The sequence below is a fragment of the Callospermophilus lateralis genome, unplaced genomic scaffold, assembly GCF_048772815.1.
Source record: "Callospermophilus lateralis isolate mCalLat2 unplaced genomic scaffold, mCalLat2.hap1 Scaffold_65, whole genome shotgun sequence".
NCBI classification, from domain to species: Eukaryota; Metazoa; Chordata; class Mammalia; order Rodentia; family Sciuridae; genus Callospermophilus; species Callospermophilus lateralis.
Window position 1 is genome coordinate 4,128,193 of NW_027514826.1, and position 23,541 is coordinate 4,151,733.

Consider the following 23,541-nt stretch of genomic DNA (forward strand, 5'->3'; position numbering starts at 1 on the left):
GACCTCGTCTGAAAATAAAAAGGGCCGGGGATGTGGCTCCATGGTAGAGCGCCCCTGGGTTCAATGGCTAGTACCACAATATGTAAATAAATAAAGCATCAGAGTCACCTGGAGGGACATTAAAATCCTGATGACCAGGTCCCATCCTCAGGTCTGAAGGAAGAGGTCTGGGACAGGCTCTGACAATTTGCACTGCCCACCAGCTCCCCGGTGTCCCTCGTGCTGTGAGTCTTGGGATCACATTTGGGAGATTCGCTGCCCTGGGTGACTCTGTGCCTCACCCACGTTGAATGTGGACTTCAGGCCTGTGCACCCAGAAGCACCGAGGAGCCGGACAATTGAAGCTGTGGAGAACCTTCTCTGAACAGGCAGGCGCTGGGACATGAGAGCCTCAGTGCCCAGCCTTCCCCAGGCTGCAGAGAACTGGGACCCCTCGAGGGGATTGATAAAGTCCCGGGACCCTCACTAAAAGAGGTGAGTGTCAGACACGTGGGGTCTCCTACATCCAGAGCCCAGCTGCAGCTCCTCAGGGGATGCTGTGGTTTTCAGATAAGTGACGTCGTTATCTCTTGCGACCAATGATGTCCTAACCACCCTGGGTCCAGGCCCTCACAGAGGAAGTGGCTGGGGCCTCGCCAAAGGGTATGGTTTAGGGGAGACAGGCAAATCAAGGCAGGAAGAACACAGGACTCAGACCTGCGAGCACCCCACCGTCCTCAATTTGAGGCAGTTGGTGCTGGACATAACCCTCTCCTTTCACTCTCTCTATTAAACGTTTTGTTTACTATCGTGCGTTTCGCTCAAATTCTTCCTGGTGAAGTCACAAGGATCTGCCCCCCGCTTCCCCCCACCCTGGCAGCCCCCCGGCCCCATAACCACCTCCCTGGGAAGCCTTCAGAAGCATAGCTGGTGGACACTATCTCTGGATTCTCCTTCTGGGCCTCCATGCCAGCCTCAGAGTGGGTACCCATGGGAGGAGACTGCTCCCCACTAGACTGTGAGCTCTCAGCACCCAGTGCACAGGAGAAATGCATCTTTTTTTTTTAATCCTCGGTTCCCAGAACAGGGCCGGGCACAGGGGCACATTCTTGTAAGCCCAGTGGCTCAGGAGGCTGAGGCAGGAGGATCGCAAATTCAAAGTCAGCCTCAGCCACTTGGCGAAACCCTGAGGAACTTAGCAAAGACCCTGTCCCTCAGTGAAATATTTTTCCAAAGGGGTTGGGGGTTTGGCTCAGTGGTGAAGTGCCTCTGAGTTCTATCCCCAATACCCCTCCAAATTGCTATATGTATAACAGGAGTCAGACTTCAGAAGTGGCTAACTTTGGGGGGGCCTACTCTGTTCCCAGTTTACCTTTTGAATATAGCACTTACTGTTTATTTAAAATGGGCAGATTTTTCTTGTTCTTCTCCCTCTCCCCAACAAGATTAGAGAGACAGGGCTCTCTTTTCCTACCCTAGTTAATTGTCCTTGGACACACCGGCCACAGGAAGGGCTTATCTGCCAGAGGATGTAAGAAGTAAATATCTTAAATACATTCAGGGTGCCCTGGGACCCCCACCCCCACCCCCGCTTTACAGCCACGGGATCAGAACCAACCCAGGTCTCTCTCCAAAACATCCTTTGCAAGACTCCAGCCCAGCCCCTTTCCTTGAACTTGAAATTGGATGCACATCACAGCAGGAGTGTGCATGTAGGGTTGCAGGGGGTGGGGGTGCTGAAATTCCCAATTGCTAACACTTGAAGCCCCTGAGCCCCCCTGAAATGCCAGGGGGGGCCTCAAGCTATTTACGCAGCCCAGGGAAGAATGCACTCGGGCAAAGAACATCCTGATTAAAAATCCAAACATTTTTCTGATGAGACTTGTCTGTGGCAGGACCATCTGTTAGTGGAATTCATAAACCCCCGGTGTTCATTTGTTCAAGAAAAAGTCGATTTCTGGAAGCGAGAACAGGGCACTGAAAACACTCTTTGATGGGGGCCCAGGTAAAAAGCTTCATGAGAACAGGATCTAATGATGGCCTAAGGATCTCTGTGACCTGTGACTCTGTAGCCCTGTGCGCTTCTACTGCCTGTGAACCAAGTTCCAGGATGCTGCAGACTTCTCTAGAATTTCGTATTGAACTACCATCTTATTTTCTTTCAGTCACCCTTGGCTTTAGGTAATAGATGTGAATGTGAATGTGATTTAGATGAGAAATGTTTAGCACGAATGGCAGTGAATTGTCCAAACACTGAAGAGAGACACTTTTCTGGTTTTTTTTTTCTTTTTCTCCTTGTCTGTGCACATTATTGTCTGACCTCTGGGCTGGGAGTGGTGCAGTAGCCTCTGACCTGAACTGACCTACTTCAGTCTTTTCTTTCTGTTCAGGACACATCTGCTGGTCACCCATGCACACCTGTCCTCTGACCCGCCAGGAGCTGGTGGGATTACAGGTGTGGACAACCATGCCCTGCCCTCAGCTCCCTTTTGAAACCTCCTGGTCATGTAAAAATCTGCACGTTTGCTTTGCTCTGGAAACATCTATTTTTTTTGTCTTAATTCTCTCTGTTCTAAGAGGAACCTCAGAGCCCCGGTTCTCAGAATCTCTCACACATTCCCCTCATCCAAGAAAAGGCGGAAGGAGGGTCCAGTAAGTGAAATAGAAAAGACAGCAAATCTCGTGCCTACCCCTTTGCAGCTTCAGAGCTCAGCAAGTCCCCTGGATATTGGATTAGAAATTAATCAGCCAGGGTGCATCTTCCTCCCCCCCATAAGATGGCAGGTTTAGCAAAAACATAGCAAGGAGGACCAGATCACGTTTCATTTGAATTTCCGGTAAATATTGCATGTGACATCATTATATCAAAAAAAGTTGACATCTTAAAAAATCTGAAATCGAGTTTAACCGGGCTTCCTTTATTCATTCTGTCAATCCCAAACTTGCAGAGTATCCAGAGTTTGAAAAATCAGCTCTAAGTCCCTGGGTACACTCTAAGTGCACTCTAAGTACACCAAGCAGAAAGCACAATTTGCAGTCAAGGACAGAGCAGCAGCCCCACTAGTCCACTTCAGAGTAGAAAGTCCACTTGCACCTGAGCTCCATGGGCCCTCTCTGCAAGACCTGGATGCTCAGTCTAGCCCAAATCACCTACCTTCCTGCCTTCCTTTCTTTTCATGTGGTACTAGTAGTTGAACCCAGGGCCTCCTGCATGCTCTGAGCTACACTCCAGACCCTTTTGTAACTTTTCTTTGGAGACAGGGTCTTTCTCAGTTGCTGAGCTGGCCTCCAACTTAAGGAGCCTCCTGTTGGAGCTTCCTGAGTAGCTGAAATTACAGGTGTAATTTCTTCTCTGTAATTTGTATTATCGTGTGACATGTCCATGGTTTGACTAAGCCAGCATGCTTTGAGCACATTTCAGCAAGGAAGAGCTGGAATAACTGGGGAAAGGTTTGTAGGGATTTAACTCATTTCCTGCCAACCCACATTTGCACAGTAAGGATAACTCAATCATTCTGTCTTGATAAATGTTTATGGCAACGGCCCCTTCCCATGCTGCAAGAATTCAGGGCTTACCTGAGGAACCAAGGGGGGTCCTCCCCATCTTCTGGTCTGCACCCAGGGCGTGCGGGCTCTGTAAGAGCTAGATGCATTGAGAGAATCCAGCCATCTGTCAGAACAGAATGTCCTTCTACAGAGTTGAGTCACAGGTGGATTACACACAGAGGAGAGGTTAAGGGTGAGAGTCTCAAAACGTTAAATAAGCAAAGCAGAATTTCCCCAGTGTTCTTCATTCAGGGAAAAGAAAAACCAACAATAAACATCAGCGGGTAACACATTCTATCTGAGAGTAATACTCGGGGCCATGCCTGAGACATCCCCTTGAATGTCAGTTGTTCAGAACCATCTATTTCCCCAACTTCTGCAAACATCATTTCCAATTTTCCTTGATCAAACTACTTTTCTCGGTATGTGCAGGCTCAGTGTGATTAAGGCGCTCGGGCTACGTGAGCACCAACTGGATCAGACACTTCCTGGAGAACTTGGGTATTGTGCAGAGGGGGATGTGCAAACCAGAAACAAAGCTGGTCCCACAGTCTGGCTGCTCAGAGGGGCCTGGTTCTTGTTCTCGCCAAGGCTCTATCCTTGAGTGTTTCCTAGCCTCCTGGGATCTGACCTGTCATGATCATTAGCTCCTGTCCTCCTGCTAAAGTTGGCAAAGTTGATTCTGTTGCTTGCAACCAGCCGACCCGACCTGTAGCAACCGCAGCAGCAGCCAACAGATCAGACGAGTCGGGGGGCAAGTACCTGTGGGGAGCTTTCTTTCAGCCCCATCAGACCCACCTGATCCAGCGGCTGAAGCTGGAGGTGGAGGGAGCTCATCAAAGCCGAGATAGTGAGAAGCCAGGCCTTCCAAAACCACGCGCACATCACCAGGGTCACCACGACACTCTCTTCCGTGGCCGGTCTGCTGTGGCCCATGGGCAGGCAAGCGATGCGAAATGCTACTTCAAAGACCCCCTTGGATCCGTTCATCCATGAGTACTTTACCGCAAGGCACGGTGCTAGGCATGAGTGGAGAGTACACGGAGGAGAAGACCGACCTCCCTGCCCTCAGCGAGCTTACATTCTAGTCGGGAAGACGAGGCGCACAGACCAGGAAAAGTCAGGGACAATACAGGCGTTGGCGTTGCCATCCAAGATAATAGTACAAGAGTTTTCCCAAAGTAGATTTCTGATGGAGGGGAGGGCTACAGCAAATTCAAAGGAAGGACATCACGAAGAACAGGCGTCTGGGAGACTTTCACAGAGGAGCCGGGCGGGACCTACCCCCTGGATGGTGGAGCTTTGGGTGGGAGAGAGGATGGGAAGGGTATTTCGGGAAGGGGCAGCCGTGGGACCCAATGGCACAGAGGTGAGACCAAAAGGAAGAATAGGGAGGGCTCAGAGTGAATGGATCTGGAGCTGAATTGGTTTAGATGAGGAAGAGAGTTCTGGGCTCAAGTTTAGACTTTAACCTTTTGGCCAAGGGGTTGGGGGGCAGCAGGACATTTCTTTGTGGATTTTTTTTTTTTTTTTGGTACCAGGGATTGACCTCAGGGCCACTCGACCACTGAGCCACCTCCCCAGCCCTATTTTGTATTTTATTTAGAGACAGGGTCTCGCCAAGTTGCTTAGAGCCCCACTTTGGCTGAGGCTGGCTTTGAACCTGTGATCCTCCTGCCTCAGCCTCCCGAGCTGCTGGGATGACAGGCGTGAGCCACCGTACCCAGCTCTTTGTGGATTTTGACCTTCTCTGGTTCCAAAGAGGATGTGAAACGGTGTCTCTGGGGTTGTTAATTCCTAAGGGACAGCTCTGGGTTGTCCAGCTTTGGGTCATGGCCAGAGACTTTTGAGTCCTTCTATGATCCCAAAGGTGAGCTAACACATTCCCTGATAGGAAAAATGCTCCCAGAAGACAAGTATCTTTACAAATGAGAGAATATTTATTAACAATACCTTTTAAAAAAAGATTACATATGCTAGGTCACTGGTAAATATCATTTATACTGGGGGAGGGTGGATGGGAACTACCTGGGCTGTCATTTTTTTTTACTCTTTTTATTATTTTGCTGATTTTTTTTTGCGTGTGATTTTAAATTTTATTTTATTGGAACATAGAAGTAACCATATCCAACTAAGAAAGGAACATAGCTTGAAATACTGACAATATATATATATATATATATATATATATATATATATATATATATATATATATATATATATTTTTCCCCCCGGTTACCTGATTTTGACATGGGTGGAATTCTGATTTTATTGGAGAATGTAACTAGAAGGTTGAAAAAAGTTTAACTTGTATTATTGGTAAGCAAAACCGGACCCATGACAGGCAAATTTTGAGATCTCTGAGAAAGAAGAAAAGGTGACAGATGTTTACAAGTCAAAGTTTTTATAGAAAATTGCATTGCCTTTTATATTAGGGTTCCACGAATGCCTGTTTACAAAAACCTCTCCCGTAATAAATAGCTCTTTTCATAAGAATATGACTTTGTGGATATTGTCATTTTTCCAACGTGTGATTCTGGAGAATGTACAAGGTAAAAGCTCATAAAGCAACAAGGCTAGAGATTGCAAAGCAGGAGATTCATCAAGATACCAGACAATTGTACTAAAGATCTTTTATAGAGTCATAGGAAAAAAAAATTCTCGACAGCAATTGTTTTGCTGGGACAGGAGAAATCTTCCAAACTGCATGAATGACTATAATTCAAAAGAAGGGCGCTAGTATTACAGAGAGACACGTATCCTCTATAAGAAACTGTGCCAAGAGAGGATGAATCCATTGACGGAAAATGACTTCTTTTAAAATTCACATTCCAAACAGATACATGGAAAGAGAGTAAAATTATCATTTTTGTTTTTTAAATCCTTTGAAAAGACTTGGGTGACTATAGTAACTTTGGATCTATGTTACTACAGGGTAGGTAACTTCAAATTTAACATCTAAGGTAATGCTACTACGAAGACGATGCTAACTTAGTCGAGGGAACAGAAAGTCTTACCATCCAATGACGAATTCATATTATGAGAGTATGAGGATATTGTACAAGGTACCTCTTGGACAGAAAGTGTAGCTTTTGAGACCTGCAACTGTTGCTAAAACCATATCAAGTTGTGTTGAACAACAAAATTCACCCTGAAGGCAGGAAACCATATTATACATGTCAAAAGGATTGGATTCAATGCATTAACCATTCAGAGAGTAATTTATATACAGCAGCCTTGAGTTAGAGACCCATGGTTTTCTGCCATCAGAGCCTTGTCAAACTCTACAAATCATTTGCAATGTATTTACCAAGATGGGCTTCCAACTCTTACAAGGAAGTATTTTCAAATCATAATTGTATATGTTTGTGTTGCCCGTAACACTTTTTTTATAGCAGAGGAAAAAAAATTAATATCTACATTATATGTTAACTTTAAAAAATTCTATAAAACACTAAATATATAATAAAAAATATGCATATAAGGACATATGTAAACTGCTTTGGTAACATCATATTACAGATGTCTTCAGTGCATTGAAGAGTTTCCAAAGAAACCTCAGGACAAAGCTAGATTTGCTTTGAGGAAGTACTGTAGAATACCATTCCTAAAGAAGCAAAAAACATTTTTTTTCCAGTAATAAGTTGTACTCGAACAACAATATTACTTAGTACTGGGTGTCTTCAAAACAACTAGCTAAATGTTGCTTAGAGTATAAACATCAAGTCCTTTAGAGACCGTTCGTCATAAACTAGACCTGGCTGTGAGGGAGATCATGAGGGTACTGATGGCCCATAAGGTGCACGAGTTCGAAGTGGAAGCCCCCGAGCCTCTGGCATAGAAATCTGCAAAGACAGAAGGAGTCCACTCAGCAGGAATCCACCCAGTAGGTAGCAGCACACCCCGCCCCTGCTCCAGAAAAATCTTCATTAAGCTTTTCCAGAAATGCACACCCTACCTGGTCTTAGGACCATCAGCAAAAGAAACTCTACAAAAGGGTTCAAGGTGGTGGATCGAGACCTGCAACCATTACAGAGAAAACTTTTTCCCTCTGCACCTGGCTGCAACCAAGTCAATCTGCTTCCTGCTGTCTTTGGAGTCTAATCTCATCTGTTCCTACTATAAGTCAAGAGAGAGGAGGAGACACAGGGCTTCACACAGTGGCTGGGTTCCCCCCCAAAAGATATGATCTCCCAGTGACTCTGGAGCTACCTGGCTAGGACCCTGGGAGCAGGTGACAGGAAATCCCTGCCACTGTGTTTGGCCTTTTGTAAAATGAGGCTAAGGATGTGGAATGTGGGAAGAAATTTCTCCCCCTCCCCTCCCCTCCCCCTCCCCCTTCCCTTCCCCCTCCCCCTCCCCCTCCCCCCTCCCCCTCCCCCCCTTCTTTTTTCTTCTTTCTTTTTGGTATTGTTGTGACTCCATTGAATGGATGAGGAGCCCCGGGGCCCAAAGAGGTAAGATACTACTTCCAAGATTGCCTCGTTAGGGGACAGCTCTTGGGGAGCCTCCGCTTGACATCAAAGTACTTTAATATTAACAAACTAATACTAAATACGAAATCCAACCCAAACAAGACACAGCCCAGGGAGAGAGCAAAATGGCCTGAGAGCGTTTCAGGTACCCAGATTTTGCAAGTGCAATAAAATGGCTTCATGGAGACATGACTGCTATTTGGTACCCATAAAACATAACAAGTCCTTCATTCATCTGAGAAACCTATGGGCACTTAGCAGAAGGATACTCAGGGCTAAAATTCAGGACTCAGTGGTGAGGATTTTCATTATGATTTAAAATATCACCTTTCCACTGACGGCTTAAAATTTTACAGCCTGCAATGATCCCCAAATCTCCAGACTGCTAAATCCAAAGGCCAGTGCCCATCTCCCCTCAAACGTCTAACAGCAATCTTTCTTTTGTATTGTGGCAAAATACACAAGATAGAAAAGTGACCATTTTTAACTAGTTTGAAGGGTACAAAGCCTTGTCATCCATTTAGACACTCCTTGGCCAGCATTGCTATGTATGTCTAGAAATTTTTCATCCTCCCCCAAATGAAAGCCCAATATTCACTCAAGTTCCACCCCTACCTGGCCAGCCACAGCCAACTGAGAACCTGCTTTCTGTCTCTACAATTCTATAGAATTGAATGGATTCGCTCAAAATACATAAAAACAGAAACACATAAAAAATTTAAAAAAAATATAAAACACAAACAGAAACGCCTAAAATCATCAAGTCTGGCACGTTGTTCCACATGTTTGAAAAGGAGGAGAATCCTGAGTGTGTATTTATGCACCTGTTGCACACACACCCATTCAAAACGAGCAGTGTTAAGCTTATCACATTTCCGGAGGAAGACACTGAACGGCATGATCGCTACCGTCTCTGGGAGAGGATTCTTACTTGATATCTTTGTGATTTGAATCTGCTCACTGCTGCTGCCATTGCCTTCGTCGCTGAACGGTTTAACTCTATGATGTAATCCTCATTGAAAGGTAGCGAGAGCTCCACCAAGGTCTTATTTGTCTCGATGACAGATGTGCTGCTCTGTCGGTTCCATCTGTACAAGACATGCGGATACAGGAACAGGTCACCTGCTGTCCTCGAGAAGACCCCGAAGATGGGGGTATTCATTTGTTTTTCGCCTGTGACATCCGTGACACACAGAGATGCTGAGATTCTCTGGCTGCCCATGGATTTAGAAGGCCTGTTCGTGGAAAGGGTTGTGCCTGCAGCTCCCACTTCATTATAAGGGAAGAGCATAATGTCGAGGGGCTGGGGCAGCTGCATTGCACCAAGATACTGTGTGGCTGGCCTCTTGGAGGGGTCCCCTTAACACATCTGGCAGAGGATGGAGAGGCAGATGCACATTAGGGGCTGTGGGGGCAGAGTAGATTCGGCCACTGTGTGTCTGGGCGCCTCACTGTCACCTCTTGAGACTCACTCACTTCCCTAGTTTATCAGATGCTGATAATAGCCGGGTGCACTTGCACATGCCTGTAATCCCAGTCACTCAGGAGGCTGAGGCAGGAGGATTGAGAGTTCAAAGCCAGCCTCAGCAAAAGGGAGGCCCTAAGCAACTCAGTGAGACCCTGTCTCTAAAAAAAATACAAAATAGGGTTGGGGATGGGACTCCGTGGTGGAGTGCCCCTGAGTTCAATCCTTGGCACCCCAAAACAAACAAAAGAAAAGATGGGCACAATAGCACCCATCTCTCTGGGTGTCTCCAAGATTGCACAGGGAGGGCCTGGCTCAAGGGAGTCTTAATGGGAATGAGAGACATTTGTGGCAGAGGCTACAAGCCCAGGACTCACCTGGCACGTCAGTGTCACCATGAATCCCAGAAAGAGAGGACACCTAAGCAAACGGAGATTTTGAAATGGGCAAGGCAATAATCTTTCCCCAAACTGGGACCCCAGACTGGCTAGTTCCCGGCTTGTGCTTTTGTTTTCTTTCTGGGTGCCCCAAAGTGATCGGGTCACGTGGATGAGAAAGCTACCTAGAACAGGCTGTGCTTCATTTGATGAGGGGCTAGCGAGCACCCCTTCACCTGCCTGTGGCTGCCTGCCCTGACCAGCAGTAAGCCCCCCCACCCCCGAGCAAGAATGAGGACTTCTAAACCCACACCTCTTTTTTTGCTTTTTTTTGTACCTGAGATTGAACTCAGGGGTACTCCACCTCTGAGCCCCATCCCCAGCCCTATTTTGTATTTTATTTAGAGACAGGGTCTCACCGAGTGGCTTAGGGCCTCCATAAGTTGCCGAGGCTGGCTTTGAACTCATGATCCTCCTGCCTCAGCCTCCCAAGCTGCTGGGATGACAGGTGTGCACCTAGCTAAACCCACTGCCTTAAGCTGCTATCGCCCACCCTCTGCAGTTTCCTGTGATAATTAAAAAGCTAGGGGCACTTCAGATGGGTGGTGCTCTTAGAGTGGCATGTTGGAGCCACTGTGGCCACAGATCTGATGATCCAGACATGTGTGTGTGTGGAGGTGGGGGGGACGGATCACCTGACAGGAGGCATTGGGCACTTCCTGAAGACAGGTCTGGTGGTCACAACAGGTGCTCCAGGTGCAGTGGGTAGGGACAAGGGATGCAGCAGAGAGCCCCACAACAGAGAATGAGCCAGGTCAAAGTTTGAAAAGGAAAAAGGTGAGAAACCCCACTCCAGGTCTATGCCAGGCTGCCTGAGTGAGACCCCACAGAAGTTAAAAAAAAAAAAAAAAATATATATATATATATATATATATATATATATATATTGTTTTTGATTTTTTAAATTTTATTTTTGGGTAGTGGAGATTGAACCTGGGGATGCTCCTACTGCTGAATTTCATTCCCAGAACTTTTTTAATTTTTGATTTTGAGACAGGGTTTCACTAAGCAGCTGAGGCCGGACTTGAACTTGAGATACCTCCTGCTTCAGCCTCCCGAGATGCTGAGAATTTTTTTTTTTAAAGATCCTCAGATGACATCAATACGGGAAGAACCCCATGAGCTACATCAGTGGCTCTCAAATTGGAGCACACATCAGAATTATCTGGGGAATTCAGTAAGACACAGACTGCAGGGTCCCCTTCCCCGGGTTCCCAGTGCAGAAGTGGCTGGGACCCGAAACACTGCAGTTCCAAAGCCCTCAGCTAATGCCAACACTGCTGGGCCTGGGGTCCCGCTCTGAGACCCACAGACAGGCTCTTTTTTTTCCCCCAAGACCCCCGACCAATGCTGATTGGAGACAGAAGGTCACTTTTCTTTCACAAAGACCAATCCAAACGTCAGTGAAATCTATCAGAATTCCCTTAAGAGTGTTCAGTTCCCATTTCTTCCCTGGCCATCTCATTACCTTAAAGGATGTCTCCCTCATACAAGGTGGAAAGATTCATCAGCCACCCCCCACCCCTGCACCCCCAGATCGTCCCCTTGCTAATGATCAGGCTCCAATAAATCCGCCGCTGCACTCAGGAGTGTCGAAGCCTCACGTCACAACCCCTCAGGAGAGCGGGCTTGCTGAGAACATTCAAGGTCACATCTGGCTTTGAGGAATAAATTGCTTCTTTGATTTACCTCTGGTTCTTGCAAGAGCTCAGAGAATTCAACGAGTTTCAAATATAAATCCAGAAGAAAAAAAAATCCAGACTTTTTATCTGCACGGCTTACGGGTCTTGTAATATTAGGGACTGTGGCAAAATCTTAAAAAGGACCCGAAAAACCCTTTATTGACACCAAACTCTTAGTTCGGCTGATGGCTTTGAGGGCTGTTCTTGCATTCAATAGAATCCAGGACGGAAGTCAGGGAGGAGGTGTGGGTTCCCAGGAATGAGGATGATAATAGCCGCCAATGACTGTTTCCACTAGGGATTGTCCAGTGTGTTCTACATAATACAGGTGGATGACCACGGTAGCTCTGATTCCAAAGATGACCAGGGTTCCAGCTTGGCCACCATCTGGGTGGCTGTCTCTGCCTTCCTATAGGCAAGGAGGTGGTAGAAACCTGAAGATACAGGGATCATACCCAGCCTGCCTGTATTATTTGTTGATCTCTCATTAAGTTTGTTTTTCTGAGTTCCACGCCATGATTTATAAACTAAGGGATTATGCATGAAAAAAAACCCCTTCAGTTCTATTGATGAACTGGGAGATACGGCCCCTCTGATAGTTTATGGTCTGAATGTCTAACGTCTCTGAAATTCAGTGAAATTCATTTCCTACTGCAATGACATTAAAAGGTGTTTTTTTTTTAATAGGTGACATAGCATGAGGGCTTCACCCTTGTGGGTGGCACTGGTGCTGTTAAAGAAGGATCCCCTTCTGTTCTCTCATCCCCTTCTTGCTTCTGCCATGTGATAACACACACAAAAAAAGGCCATGGCCATAGGTTGGCACCTTGACCTTGGACTTCCTGGCCTCCAGAACTGTGAAAAATGAACTTACATTTATTATAACTTATCTCCCTGTGGGTGTTGGATTATAGTAGCACAAACACACTTGTCTCCGTTCCTGTCTGGCCCCCATGGGAGCCGAGAAGTCACTGCCTGCTCTGGACAATCACCAACTCTGCAGGCTGTTGGAGATGGCAGAACTCCTTTGTTATGTTGGCATGCGTGACCTCAGGACCTTTGTACCTCCTGTCAGTTGTACTTGGAATGCTTTTCCAGAGAGCTAACGGTTCACTCCTCCTTTCTTTCCAGGCCCATATGGAATGTCACTTCCAGAGAAGCCTTTCTTGATCTTTATATAAAATGTGAAGTCTGTTTTTTTTTTGTGCCATGCCTCTGTCCAGTGCTGCACCCCGGTTTGTTTTCCTTTGCAGAACTGTATTACCACTTGCTCTATTTGTTTATTGCTGATAGACAGAATGAAAAGTGGCTACGATCCCTATTAACCATAATGCTATGTTCTGATCCCAGGTCTCTGACGTCTTTGCTGTGTGACATACTTCTTCATCCATAAAATTAGAGCTAATGCATGCACTACATTCTAGAAATGGAATTTCTCCCTCAGTGGGCCGTTATGAAGTTAAGAAGGGCTCAGAAAAGTGCTTAGTGCCAATAGGTAGGATATTTGTTGAACAGAGAGGCAACTTGTTTAGGTCACTTGCCTGACTCTGCGAGCCAGAGCAGAGGTTCTCCTTCTTAACTCTGGTGTCCTAAAGTTACCTGGAAGACTCGTGTGCACAGAACGTTCTGGGACTCACACATTCTAGAGTCAACTTCTCATATGAAGACTCCTGCCCACGCAGAGATCTCCGCTACGCGGACACCTTCAGTGTTTAGGAGGAAATGTGGACCAAGAAAGGACTGAGTTTAATAGGAAAGCCTTTTGGGGACGTGCTGTGGATGGAGCCCAGGCCCTTGCACTTGGCAGGCAAGTACTGTACCCCTGAGTCACACCCCCTGGCCCTACCATAGGCATTTTATTTTTTTAAATATTTTTTTCTATTTGATGGACACAATGCCTTTATTTTATTGTTATGTGGTGCCAAGGATCAAACCCAGGGCCTCGCAGGTGCCAGTCCCGTGCTTTGCTAACTGAGCCACAACCCCAGCCCTACAATAGCCATTTTTAATGAGTCAAATTCTCTATCAAAGATCAACTCTTCCTGCTGCAATCTGACCCATGATTTATTCAACCTATAAATCCATCTCTAAAAATTATCTCAGGGTGGGTTTCCTGAGATATCATCTCACCCCCACACACGCTCTCACACGTATGTGGACCAGTCAGTACAGTGATCGTGAGACTCAGTGACAGTGAGATTCCTTGGGATGCATCTGAGGGAGGTCAAACACTCTGGTTTCTCTTTTCCCAGCTTAAAAAGAAGAGAGGGGTGGTACTGGGAGATCAAGGGCTCAGGATGTGTCTCTCTGTCCCTCTGACCTGTCCTTGTGACCTCCGTCTTTCCTCTGCCCTCTGTCTGAGGTTTCCGTAGCATTTCCCACTAGACCTCCATGCGTCCGCCACACTTCCTTCAACACCAACTTCCCAACCTTTATGTTTTCTGGAACCCAGAAAATACCATGAACGAATACAAAACCATATTTGGAAGAAAAGCAGAATGTCTAAGCCCCGTAGCTAGTTTATAGGATGTGGTTGGTGATTGAGATAGGAAACCGTCCCAAGCTCTCTGGTTTGCCTCATTCTGTTTCTATAAACATGAAAATAATTTCTCTCCATCCTACACCAAGCCCAACAGATCATTTTTGGGAGGTCAAACGCCCCTTGGTCTGTCTTGGCCTGTTTTACCCCCCCACCCGCCCCCACACCCTACACAAAGTGATGCTGCCCAAACGAATCTCCTAGGTGTGCATTCAAGGGTCGGCTGGGGTCATCAATTCAAGAAGGGCCTTCTCAAAGAGGTGTTACAGAGCTCAGGGGAGAGTCTCTGAGAGGGAGCAGGTGTACCAAGTGGTGCCAACTAAATCGTGACCGTGATTCAATTTTTCTCTCTAAAGCCGTCCTATCATCTCTCATGGCCAGTTCACTGAAGCGGACTCGGTGGCGTGCATAGTGATCCTTGCCCTGGCCAAACCCGAGGGCACTCCAAGTCACTTAGCTCAGTGGGCTTGAGTTTTCACATCTGCCACATGAGGGCTTGCTGATCACTCGTCGGTCGAGCGAACGTTTTTGCCTAGTTGCCTGGAATTCTTCTTTCATTTCAAGCACCTGCTGGAAAATGAGCCTGGGACACGGGACTTGTGCAATTCCTGGGGACCCTGGTGGCTGTCTGCCTTTGACACTCCTTTTCCCACCGGTTCTAATGGGTATCACTGAGGCCAGGAGGGAGAATTTACTTCTGTTATTATTTTTCATTCTCCCCTCTTGGTTGGGTTAAATAAACTGTGCGTCCTTTCCTTTTCTGTGATGATCAAGGACATATTCCCAGCTAGCCTGGTCAGGGCTCCAGAGTTGCACATTTGTGTCTTTCTTTCTTTTTTTTTATATAAAGCTACGCTTTTCCTCATTCATCCTCCAGCCTAACCCAACCCCACTGTCTCTCTGGTCATCACAGAAACCAGAGTTAGGAAACGAGAGCGGTCTCATGATCCCTGTGAATGTACTCCTTGGTGGGAAAAACACAGATAAGAATTCAGACATTGTCCTCCAGAAGCCCACAGCAGGGGATTCACAAGCCACCAGCTAATTACAAGAGGATGGTAAGGACTTCCAAAAGTCTGGTACAGAGAGCTCTGGCTGAAGCCCCGGCACGTGCCTGTGATTCCCAGCAACCTGGGAGGCTGAGAGAGGAGGATCTCAAGTGCAAAGACAGCCCCAGTATCTTAGCTAGGCTCTCCACGATTTAGTGAGATCCTGTCTCAAAATTAAAAAATAAAATAAAATGGACTAGGGAGGTGGCTCAGTGGTAAAGTGCCCCTGGGTTCAATCCCCAGTACCTCTCCAAACAACAAAAACCCCCATCTCCCACAAAACCCCTAGCTCTGGCCAGCAGGTAAGGCTTCCAAGCTCAGAGCTGAAAAATGAGCCCCTGCTTAAGGATGTCTGGGGGAACAGTCACAGGGAGAGACAGGGTAAGAGGACAACAAAGATACTAGAAACTTCTCCTTTTAACACCAAAGGTCCATGTAGCCCCAGAGAGCTCAAACGATCAACCTAAAGTCACACAGCCAAGAGAGAGCCAAACTACAGGACAAAGTTAGAGGAGGAATCCACATTTTAAAACTGTAATATAGAATGATCCATTTTATATTTTTCCCCCTACCACCTTCCTAAAGCCTGCAGTCTCTGGGGAGCTGTGTTTCCTTTTTTCTGAAGTCAACACAGGCAGGAAGTGGTCTGCAGCTGGCACGTTCTGATAGCAAGACACCCTCTCTAGGTTGGCTGTGGCTTCCCACCCAGCCTGCTTCTGCCTTTTAATTGGTGCGGGGGGAAGGTCTTGGCAATTATTTCATTTACTGAGTCATAGATGACAGGCTATTTTGCAGGACCCCAGAAAATTTCTGACTTCCAAGCGTGCCTCCTTGGGGGAAAAAAATAAACATAGGCTTTGGTTTTATAATCTTCCTTTTATAATGAAAACCATGGAATGGTTCATTGAAAGTTGACATGCAGAATTGCTAAAAGAACCACTTTTTCTCTGGCGGGATTCATGTGAAGCCACGAGAGGTCAAAAGCATTGCCCACGTGGAGCCCGGATGATGAGGGTTTCCCGAAAGCTCTTTTGCACGTCACTTAGTCATGACTTTCCTGGGCTAGAAAGGAAGTGGAATATGCGATGGAATCTATATACCCTACTTATTTCCTTCCCTAACATCTCACTGTGCCATAATCCAGCTGAGGTTCATTTCCAGTGACAGAGAAAAATGCTCCACCTCTCTTGGAACTAAGTCCCCTTCGTAAGAGCTCTGTCCATCAGCAAGGAGAATGGAGCCACCCTTTATCTTCATGGAATTCTCATTCATTGGCTGTCGTTTTAAAGTTCCTTGGAACTTTGCAGGACAAATATGTTTGTCATTCCTGGCAATAGCCCTTCCCATACAGGAAGTGGGCATCATACTTCCAGAGCATTTTGATTTTTTTTTTAACCCAGATTAAATATGCTCAATTCCTTCCTTCATTCCTTAGGGATGTTCCGAACCTGACTGCTGGACACGGTCTTCCTGGTGCATTCTCTGGTCTATCAATAGGGTTGCTACCAACCTCTTCCCTTCTGCATGGGACATTCTAGGCCTTACATCAAAAGCTAGAGTCTAGCTCCCCTGCCTCTGAGTCTGAGGATGGCCATTTTTTTTATTTGTTCTAATTAGTTGTACATGACAGACAGGAGGATACACTTGGCCACATCATTAAATGGAGGATAACTTCTCATTCTTCTGGTTGTTCATGATATAGAGTCACACCAGATGTGTAGTCATGTATGCACAGAGGATCTGATTCATTCTACTATCCTCCCCTTCTCTCCAATCCAAAGTAACTCTGTACTTTCCTAGGACCACCCCCAGACCCCTTATTGTGAATTAGCATCTGTATATCAGAGAAAGCATTTGGCCTTTGGTATTTTGGGGACTGGCTTATTTCGCTTAGCATGATAGTCTCCAGCTCCATCCACTTGTTGGCCAATACCATGATTTCATTCTTCTTTAAGGCTGAGTAATATTCCATTGTGAATCTATACCACATTTTCTTTATCCATGCATCTGTTGAAGGGCATCTAGGTTGGTTCCATAGCTTGGCTATTGTGAATTGAGCTGCTGTAAACACTGATGTGGCTGTGTCCCTGTAGTATGCTGATTTAAAGTCCTTTGGGTATAAACTGAGGAGTGGGATAGCTGGGTCCAATGGTGGTTCCATTCCAAGTTTTCTGAAGAATCTCCATTCAGTGGCTATTTTCATTCTTAGATTTTAAAAGGCCTGGAAGCTTTGCTTTCTTTCTCCTTGAAGCTGGAAACCTGAGATCGCCATACTCTGTGGAAACCCAAGCCGTCCACAGGGAGAGGCCTCACAGGACAGCGATCCCTGGCCAGATTCCGCCTCTTCCACTCCATCAAAGCAGGTGGAAATGTGTCAAGAGGCACCTTAGTCCATCCAGGCCTGGGGGGCTGGGGGTGCCCATGGGAACCCAGACCAGATTACAGAATCATGGAAACTACACACAGTAGGTGTTTTAGCCACTGGTTTAGGGGAGGCTTATCTGGAGACCATAGGAAGCTTTTGATGGACGCCTGGTGAAGACTTCTTTCGATTGTGGAAATAAGACTACATCCATTTTCTTCTTTTTTCTCTAAATGACTTTTCTAAAAAAAAAAAAAAAAAACCTCCCACTTGTTTTCCTAAATATATGAAGCTTCCTAACTACAGGCAGAGCCGAAGCGATTGGCCATTAGTTATGCTGGGATGTTACTGTGTCTGATTGACCAGTCCAGCTGAGAGGGGAACCAAACCCCACCGAGTCCTTAACCATGTCTGATTGATGCTGCCTGAGCCTAAAGGTTAGGTGACACTGTGGCTTGGGTAAGTATCTCCCAAAGGTGTGGTCCCCGGCCTGTGGAACTAGAGGGTGGTGGTGCAAATTTTAAGAGGTAGGACTTACAGGAAGGTTTTATGTCACTGGGGATGTTCCCTTAAGGGGACCGAGGGACCCTCGTCTCCTCCTCTCTCTCTCTGCTTCTCAGTGGCCGTGATATGAGCAGATTGCTGGACCATGATGTCTGCCTCGGTTCAGGCCCCAAAGCAACAGGGTTAACTATCTATAGAATAAAAACCTCTGGAACTTGGAGCCCAAATCAACCTTTTTCTCTTCATCGGCGGATTGTCTCAGGTGTTTGTTATAGTAATGGAAAACTGACTAACAGGGGTGATTATCTAAATTCTGAAAAATCATTCGGGGACATTTATACAAATTGGCCCACACCACTCTGGGCAGGGATTCCTAAGGGGCTCGGAAAGCATCCTCAGGTAAAGGGAGAATGTGCATCATCTGATGCAGGGAAGGACACTGTCCCCACTTCACATTAAGATTAGGTGCCTTTGCAAAAAAAGAAATTACCCACTTTGTATCCTTTGACTTCCGACTCATTATCCAGGGCCTTCACCTGATCCCAATTCAGGATAATTTTGGAGTCCGATGAATTCCATATGATGTTTCCGGGAGATTGGCTGGGTGCTGAAAAAAAAAAAAAAGAAGATACACGAAGTCACAGGTTATTAAATCTCCATGGATTCGGAGGAATCTCTCCTTCCTGGAACTCAAGAGTGCAGGCCATTTAAAGGACGATTGCACTAATCTGTGTCTTCAAGGTCACGGAAATCTGACTGAGATACCGCGTTGCAAATGGAAAAAAGATTCAGCTGGCTGCCTAACATTTAGAGCTAAAAGCAGCAGCAGCCCTTTCCAGGGAGGAGAAAAAACATTTATCTTTCTGTCCTCGGGAGCAATGAGTTTGGCATGATGCTCTCAAGGGTTCAGTGAGATGCTAAGGTGAGTCTGAAACCACATCCTGATACCAATTAGTATGCAAATGATCACCATGAAGTGGGGACAGGGAAGGAACCTGGCGCATATGTCTGATGAATCCCACCAGTATTTCTGAGCGAGTTTGTTATTACATGGCTTTCTGGTGGTGACGTTGACCGTGGCGCTGGAGGGACCCGTCCCAGCCGAATTATACGCCTTAACAGCCAAGTGATACAGGGCGCTGTCTTTTAAATTGGTGATTTTGGTCGATGTCTGATTGCCCACTGTGCGAATTTTTCTAGCGTTTTCCTCTTTGTCGTCGTGTCTCCAGTATTTCACCTGAGAAGATAGAAAGATGCTGGAAATCCGACCCACAGGGGACATTTCCAATGTTATCAGGTAATCTTTTTTTTTTTTTTTTTTAATGACGGAGTTAATTTTCTATGACCAATTTAATGAGCAAAGATTTCAGAACAAAGAGATTTGCATGTTCTGAGAAGTTACCCATAAAATTAAGAAAGCCTTCTTTTTTTGGTCTTTGGCTTTTTAAAAATATATGTATATTTTGTTTTTTGCGTAGTAGTAGAGGGACACAGTGTCTTTATTTTATTTGTTTCATCTTTATGTGGTACTGAGGATCGAACCCAGGGCCTCACCCGTGCTAGGCAAGCGCTCCATCACGGGGCTACAGCCCCAGCCCCTGTTTTTGACTTCTTACTGAGAAGCACTGTTGGTTGTTCTCCGTCTTTGCTTTGAGCTCAGGTGATGCTGGGTAAATCAGACCTGAGCTCATAAATGCTTAAAATTGCATATATCCTGAAACACCCCCCTAGAGTATGCCAGGGACCAAGGATGGTCTGAACATTTAGTGCTTTCATTAATTCTGAGTCAGACGCCGGGTTCCTAAAACAGGCAGCTATGAATGGGAATGGAGGGCAGTTCCCGTCCCAGTGTGTCCTTGAGACCCCAATGAGGGGTACAGACCCTGGGCACACGTGCTTGCCTACCTCATAACCTTCGATCCGTCCTCTATTCTTCTCCAGGGGGGAGGCCCAGAAAACTTCAATATCAGTCACAGAAAGACTCCTGGCAAAGATACTGGCCCGTGGTTTGGTGGGTTCTGCCGAGAAAGGAATTCAAGTTCTTATGAATCAATCGGCTGCATGAGCACAAACTTCTACAGACGATGTTCATTATAAGGTGCAAAAAATCCGTGGTTCTAGAAAGGTCCTTAAGGATGCCAGGCAAAGCCTCATTCTGTAGAGAGGCAATGACTGACGTGTAGCGGGTGGTGGTCAGGAGGAGACCACTCCAAAGCCTTTGGGTTTTCAGTTTGGAGGTGAGTGGTATGGAAGGAACCCAGAACTGGTTTAGTTCAAGGTTTTTCAAAGCCAGCAATTCCTTCAAGGTGGGACTTTTTTTTCTTTTATTTTTCTTTTTTGGTACCAGGGATTGAACCCAGGAACGCTTATCCACTGAGCCACATCCCCAGCCCATTTTATTTTATTTTTTTAAATTTTGAGACAGGGACTCACTAAGTTGCTTAGGGCCTTGCTAAATGGCTGAGGCTGTCTATAAACTTGTGATCCTCCTGCCTCGGCCTCCTGAGCCACTGGGATGACAGGAGGGCACCACCATGCTTGGTTGGAACTTGCTTAATGAACACTTGTCATCAGTAGTAATTCTAGTCACTGGATTATGAGAACATAAGAGAAAAGGAAAAAAAAAAAGACAGTCACCTGCCTTCACTAAGATTCCAGAGAGCTGAACGGACACTAGTTTAGCTTCATGCTGTGGATCTCCATGCTCTTGGACAAGATTTAGCCACGGTTTACCCAAGTCATTTGCGCTCTCAGCTAAAAGGACAGGCTGGACCAACTGTTTCCCAAATTTCAGTTATTTTATTTCATTTTATTTGGCAGAGTTTCAGCCTGCGTATTGTTTGTATATTAATCTTTCCTTTTGATGGTCTATTTGAAAGAAAAATCAAGCTTAGCCTTGTTGGCAGCAATAACACTCACGACGTCTTGCATTTGACGGGATGGCTCTATATTTTTTCTAATGCAGCTGAAATCAACGTGCCTCTTTGAGTCTTTGAAAAGTTCGTGCGATGTCATTTACAGTCATCTTGTGTACCCCCACCAGAATGCACTCCACCCTCGAGGCCATGTTGAACAAGGAGACCTCCATCTGCCTGGGATAATCGAAGATTCTATTGATGCATTCATGAGTTCAGCATTTACTAAATGTCCGACACACAGGGGAAAAACAAAGGACCCATCCCCAGGAAACACAGGTGAGTACCTGCCACCAAAATATTCAAAATCTGCAATAGAGTGGGGTGTGAATTAGAATAGAGGAACGTTCGAATACTATAAATATGACCACTAGAAATGAACTGGGAGAAAATGGAGTTATTCCTGCCCTGGCCTGGCCTGGGGAATCAGAGAGAGGCCTTGGTTGTTCAAGTGGAGGCTTAAAGGGCCAATATGAATTCACGAGGTGGGCAGGACAGGGGACGTGTTGCGGCATCTGGGTAAATTCAAAGGATGTGGTCGGGGCACAGAGAATGCACGGAAGCCTGGGAGGGCTGAGGCAGGCGGAAGCCAAGGACAGGTGACAGAGGCCAAGGAGAGGTGACAGAGGCCAAGGAGAGGTGACAGAGGGCTTCAGAACTTAAGGAATGGTTTCTCTCTGGGGGGAAAGACTTGACCGCATCTTCACTAAGTCCAAAGTAAATAGCTCAACTTCCACACGTTTCAATATGGTCCCATTCTGAACAGCAAAACAGCAAAGAGAAGCTGGAGGTGGTGGTGCACGCCTGTCATCCCAGCAGCTTGGGAGGCTGAGGCAGGAGGATGGCGAGTCCAAAGCCAGGTTCAGCAACTTAGTGAGGCCCTTAGCAACTCAGTGAGACTCTGTCTCTACATAAAATACAAAACAGGGCTGGAGGTGTGGCTCAGCAGTTAAGCACCCCTGGGTTCAATCTCTGGTACCAAAAAGAAAAAAAAAAAAAGAGAAGTACCCAGCACAGATTATAAAAACAGAAGTGGTGTCAGGAAATGCATGTTTCTACTTTGCTATTTGCTTAAGGAGATAAAAATATAATTTAAAAAAGCAATGACGTAGATAGGTAGGTAGATTCAAAGAGAGATGAGATCTTAAGTGACCGTTGGAATCTGGGCCCTCTGCGACAATAACGGACAGCCATGGACATGGTTTTATATGCAGTATTTTTATATACATCTTTTGATAATGAGCCACATTTAAAAAAAATGATACCAGGGATTGAACACAGGGGTGCTTGATCACTGAGCCCCATCCCCAGCCCCATTTTGTATTTTATTTAGAGACAGGGTCTCCCTGAGTGGCGTAGGGTCTTTGTGAGTTGCTGAGGCTGGCTTTAAACTCGAGATCCTCCTGCCTCAGCCTCCCGAGCCGCTGGGATGATAGGCATGAGCCACTGTGCCTGGCACGAACCACATTTTTTTTCACACGATACTTTTCTCAAATCCAGATGCGCCTTTGATCCACGTGTTCCGTATGTCCTAAACTGACAGTCCGGCCTCCCTAGAAACTTGAGCGTTGAAGAAACATCAGCTTTGTCCAGGAAACACACAGTGTACCTTCTTCTGCAGAATACACCAGGGTGGTGGGGCTGAAGGGTCCTTCTCCCTTGTTGTTGAAGACACCCACTTTAACCTCGAAGGGAGAGAAGGGGCGCACGCTCTCGTTCGTGAACACGTATCTGGAGGCGTCAGCCGAGGCCAGCACCGTGAGCATCCAGATCATCTTCCCATGGGGCCGGAAGGCTACCACGGAGCCAAAGCCTCTGCCGTTCTGCAACTCCTCGGGCACCCTCTGGGAATGAGAGGAGGTGGTGGCCTTCAGAAATCCCAGCAGTTTGATTCCAAAGCCAACACCCAAACCCGATTGTCTACCTTCTTCCCTTCTCTGCTTCTTACGATTATATCAAGTTTTTTTTTTTTTTTAAATTTAGGGTGGGCCAGTAATCTACCTAACATATTCAGGAGGTTGGAGATTGACAGCCGGCTTAAAGCACTCAGTGAAAATCTGCAGGGGACCCTTGGGCTCCGAGGGTCACTCCCAACTCTGACCTTGAAAGGAGATAGTTGGGGGAAATGCCACGTCCCCCCCCAGCATCTCCCTCTAGTGCCAAAGTGTCTTCACTGGGCCAAGGGACCTAGACCATCTTGGCCTCTCAGGCAGGACCTTCCTGCTCAGAGGAGAAGAGCTCAGCTCCAGGGTGGGGGGGGGTGAGGGATTGCTTCCACTGCTGGGGCTCGGAGGAGAGGAAATGATTTCATTTTTACAGCCACAGACTAGAATCTTTCAAAAACATTAAAGGACCCTTTTCTGAAAGTGCCTCGCCTTCTCTCTCAAAATCAATTTTTTAATAAATTGGTGACTAACCTTCCTCCAGGTTTTTTTTTTTTTAAATGCCTCCTAATCCAGCAGCAAAACCAATTGCCGGGCTGAGCTAAATCTCTGGCCGGCAGATGCTTTAAATCAATTGACCATGTAGCAATTCAGGAAGAAAAAAAAACCCTGGTTTTCTCTGAACCTTTTTCTTTAATTTCTCTC

At 46.3% G+C, this 23,541-nt stretch overlaps 1 protein-coding gene across 1 annotated transcript in view; it reads right to left on the reverse strand.

Moving 5' to 3' along the window:
• Positions 1-7,269: 7,269 nt before the first annotated feature.
• Positions 7,270-23,541, reverse strand: part of LOC143389121 (contactin-4-like) — a 92,008-nt gene continuing 75,736 nt past the window's right edge. Inside the window, 7 exon segments of the mRNA XM_077108393.1 lie at positions 7,270-7,370; positions 8,932-8,997; positions 9,000-9,122; positions 18,529-18,645; positions 19,089-19,275; positions 19,944-20,056; positions 22,563-22,795. Coding sequence (XP_076964508.1) covers positions 7,270-7,370; positions 8,932-8,997; positions 9,000-9,122; positions 18,529-18,645; positions 19,089-19,275; positions 19,944-20,056; positions 22,563-22,795 — 940 coding nt within the window.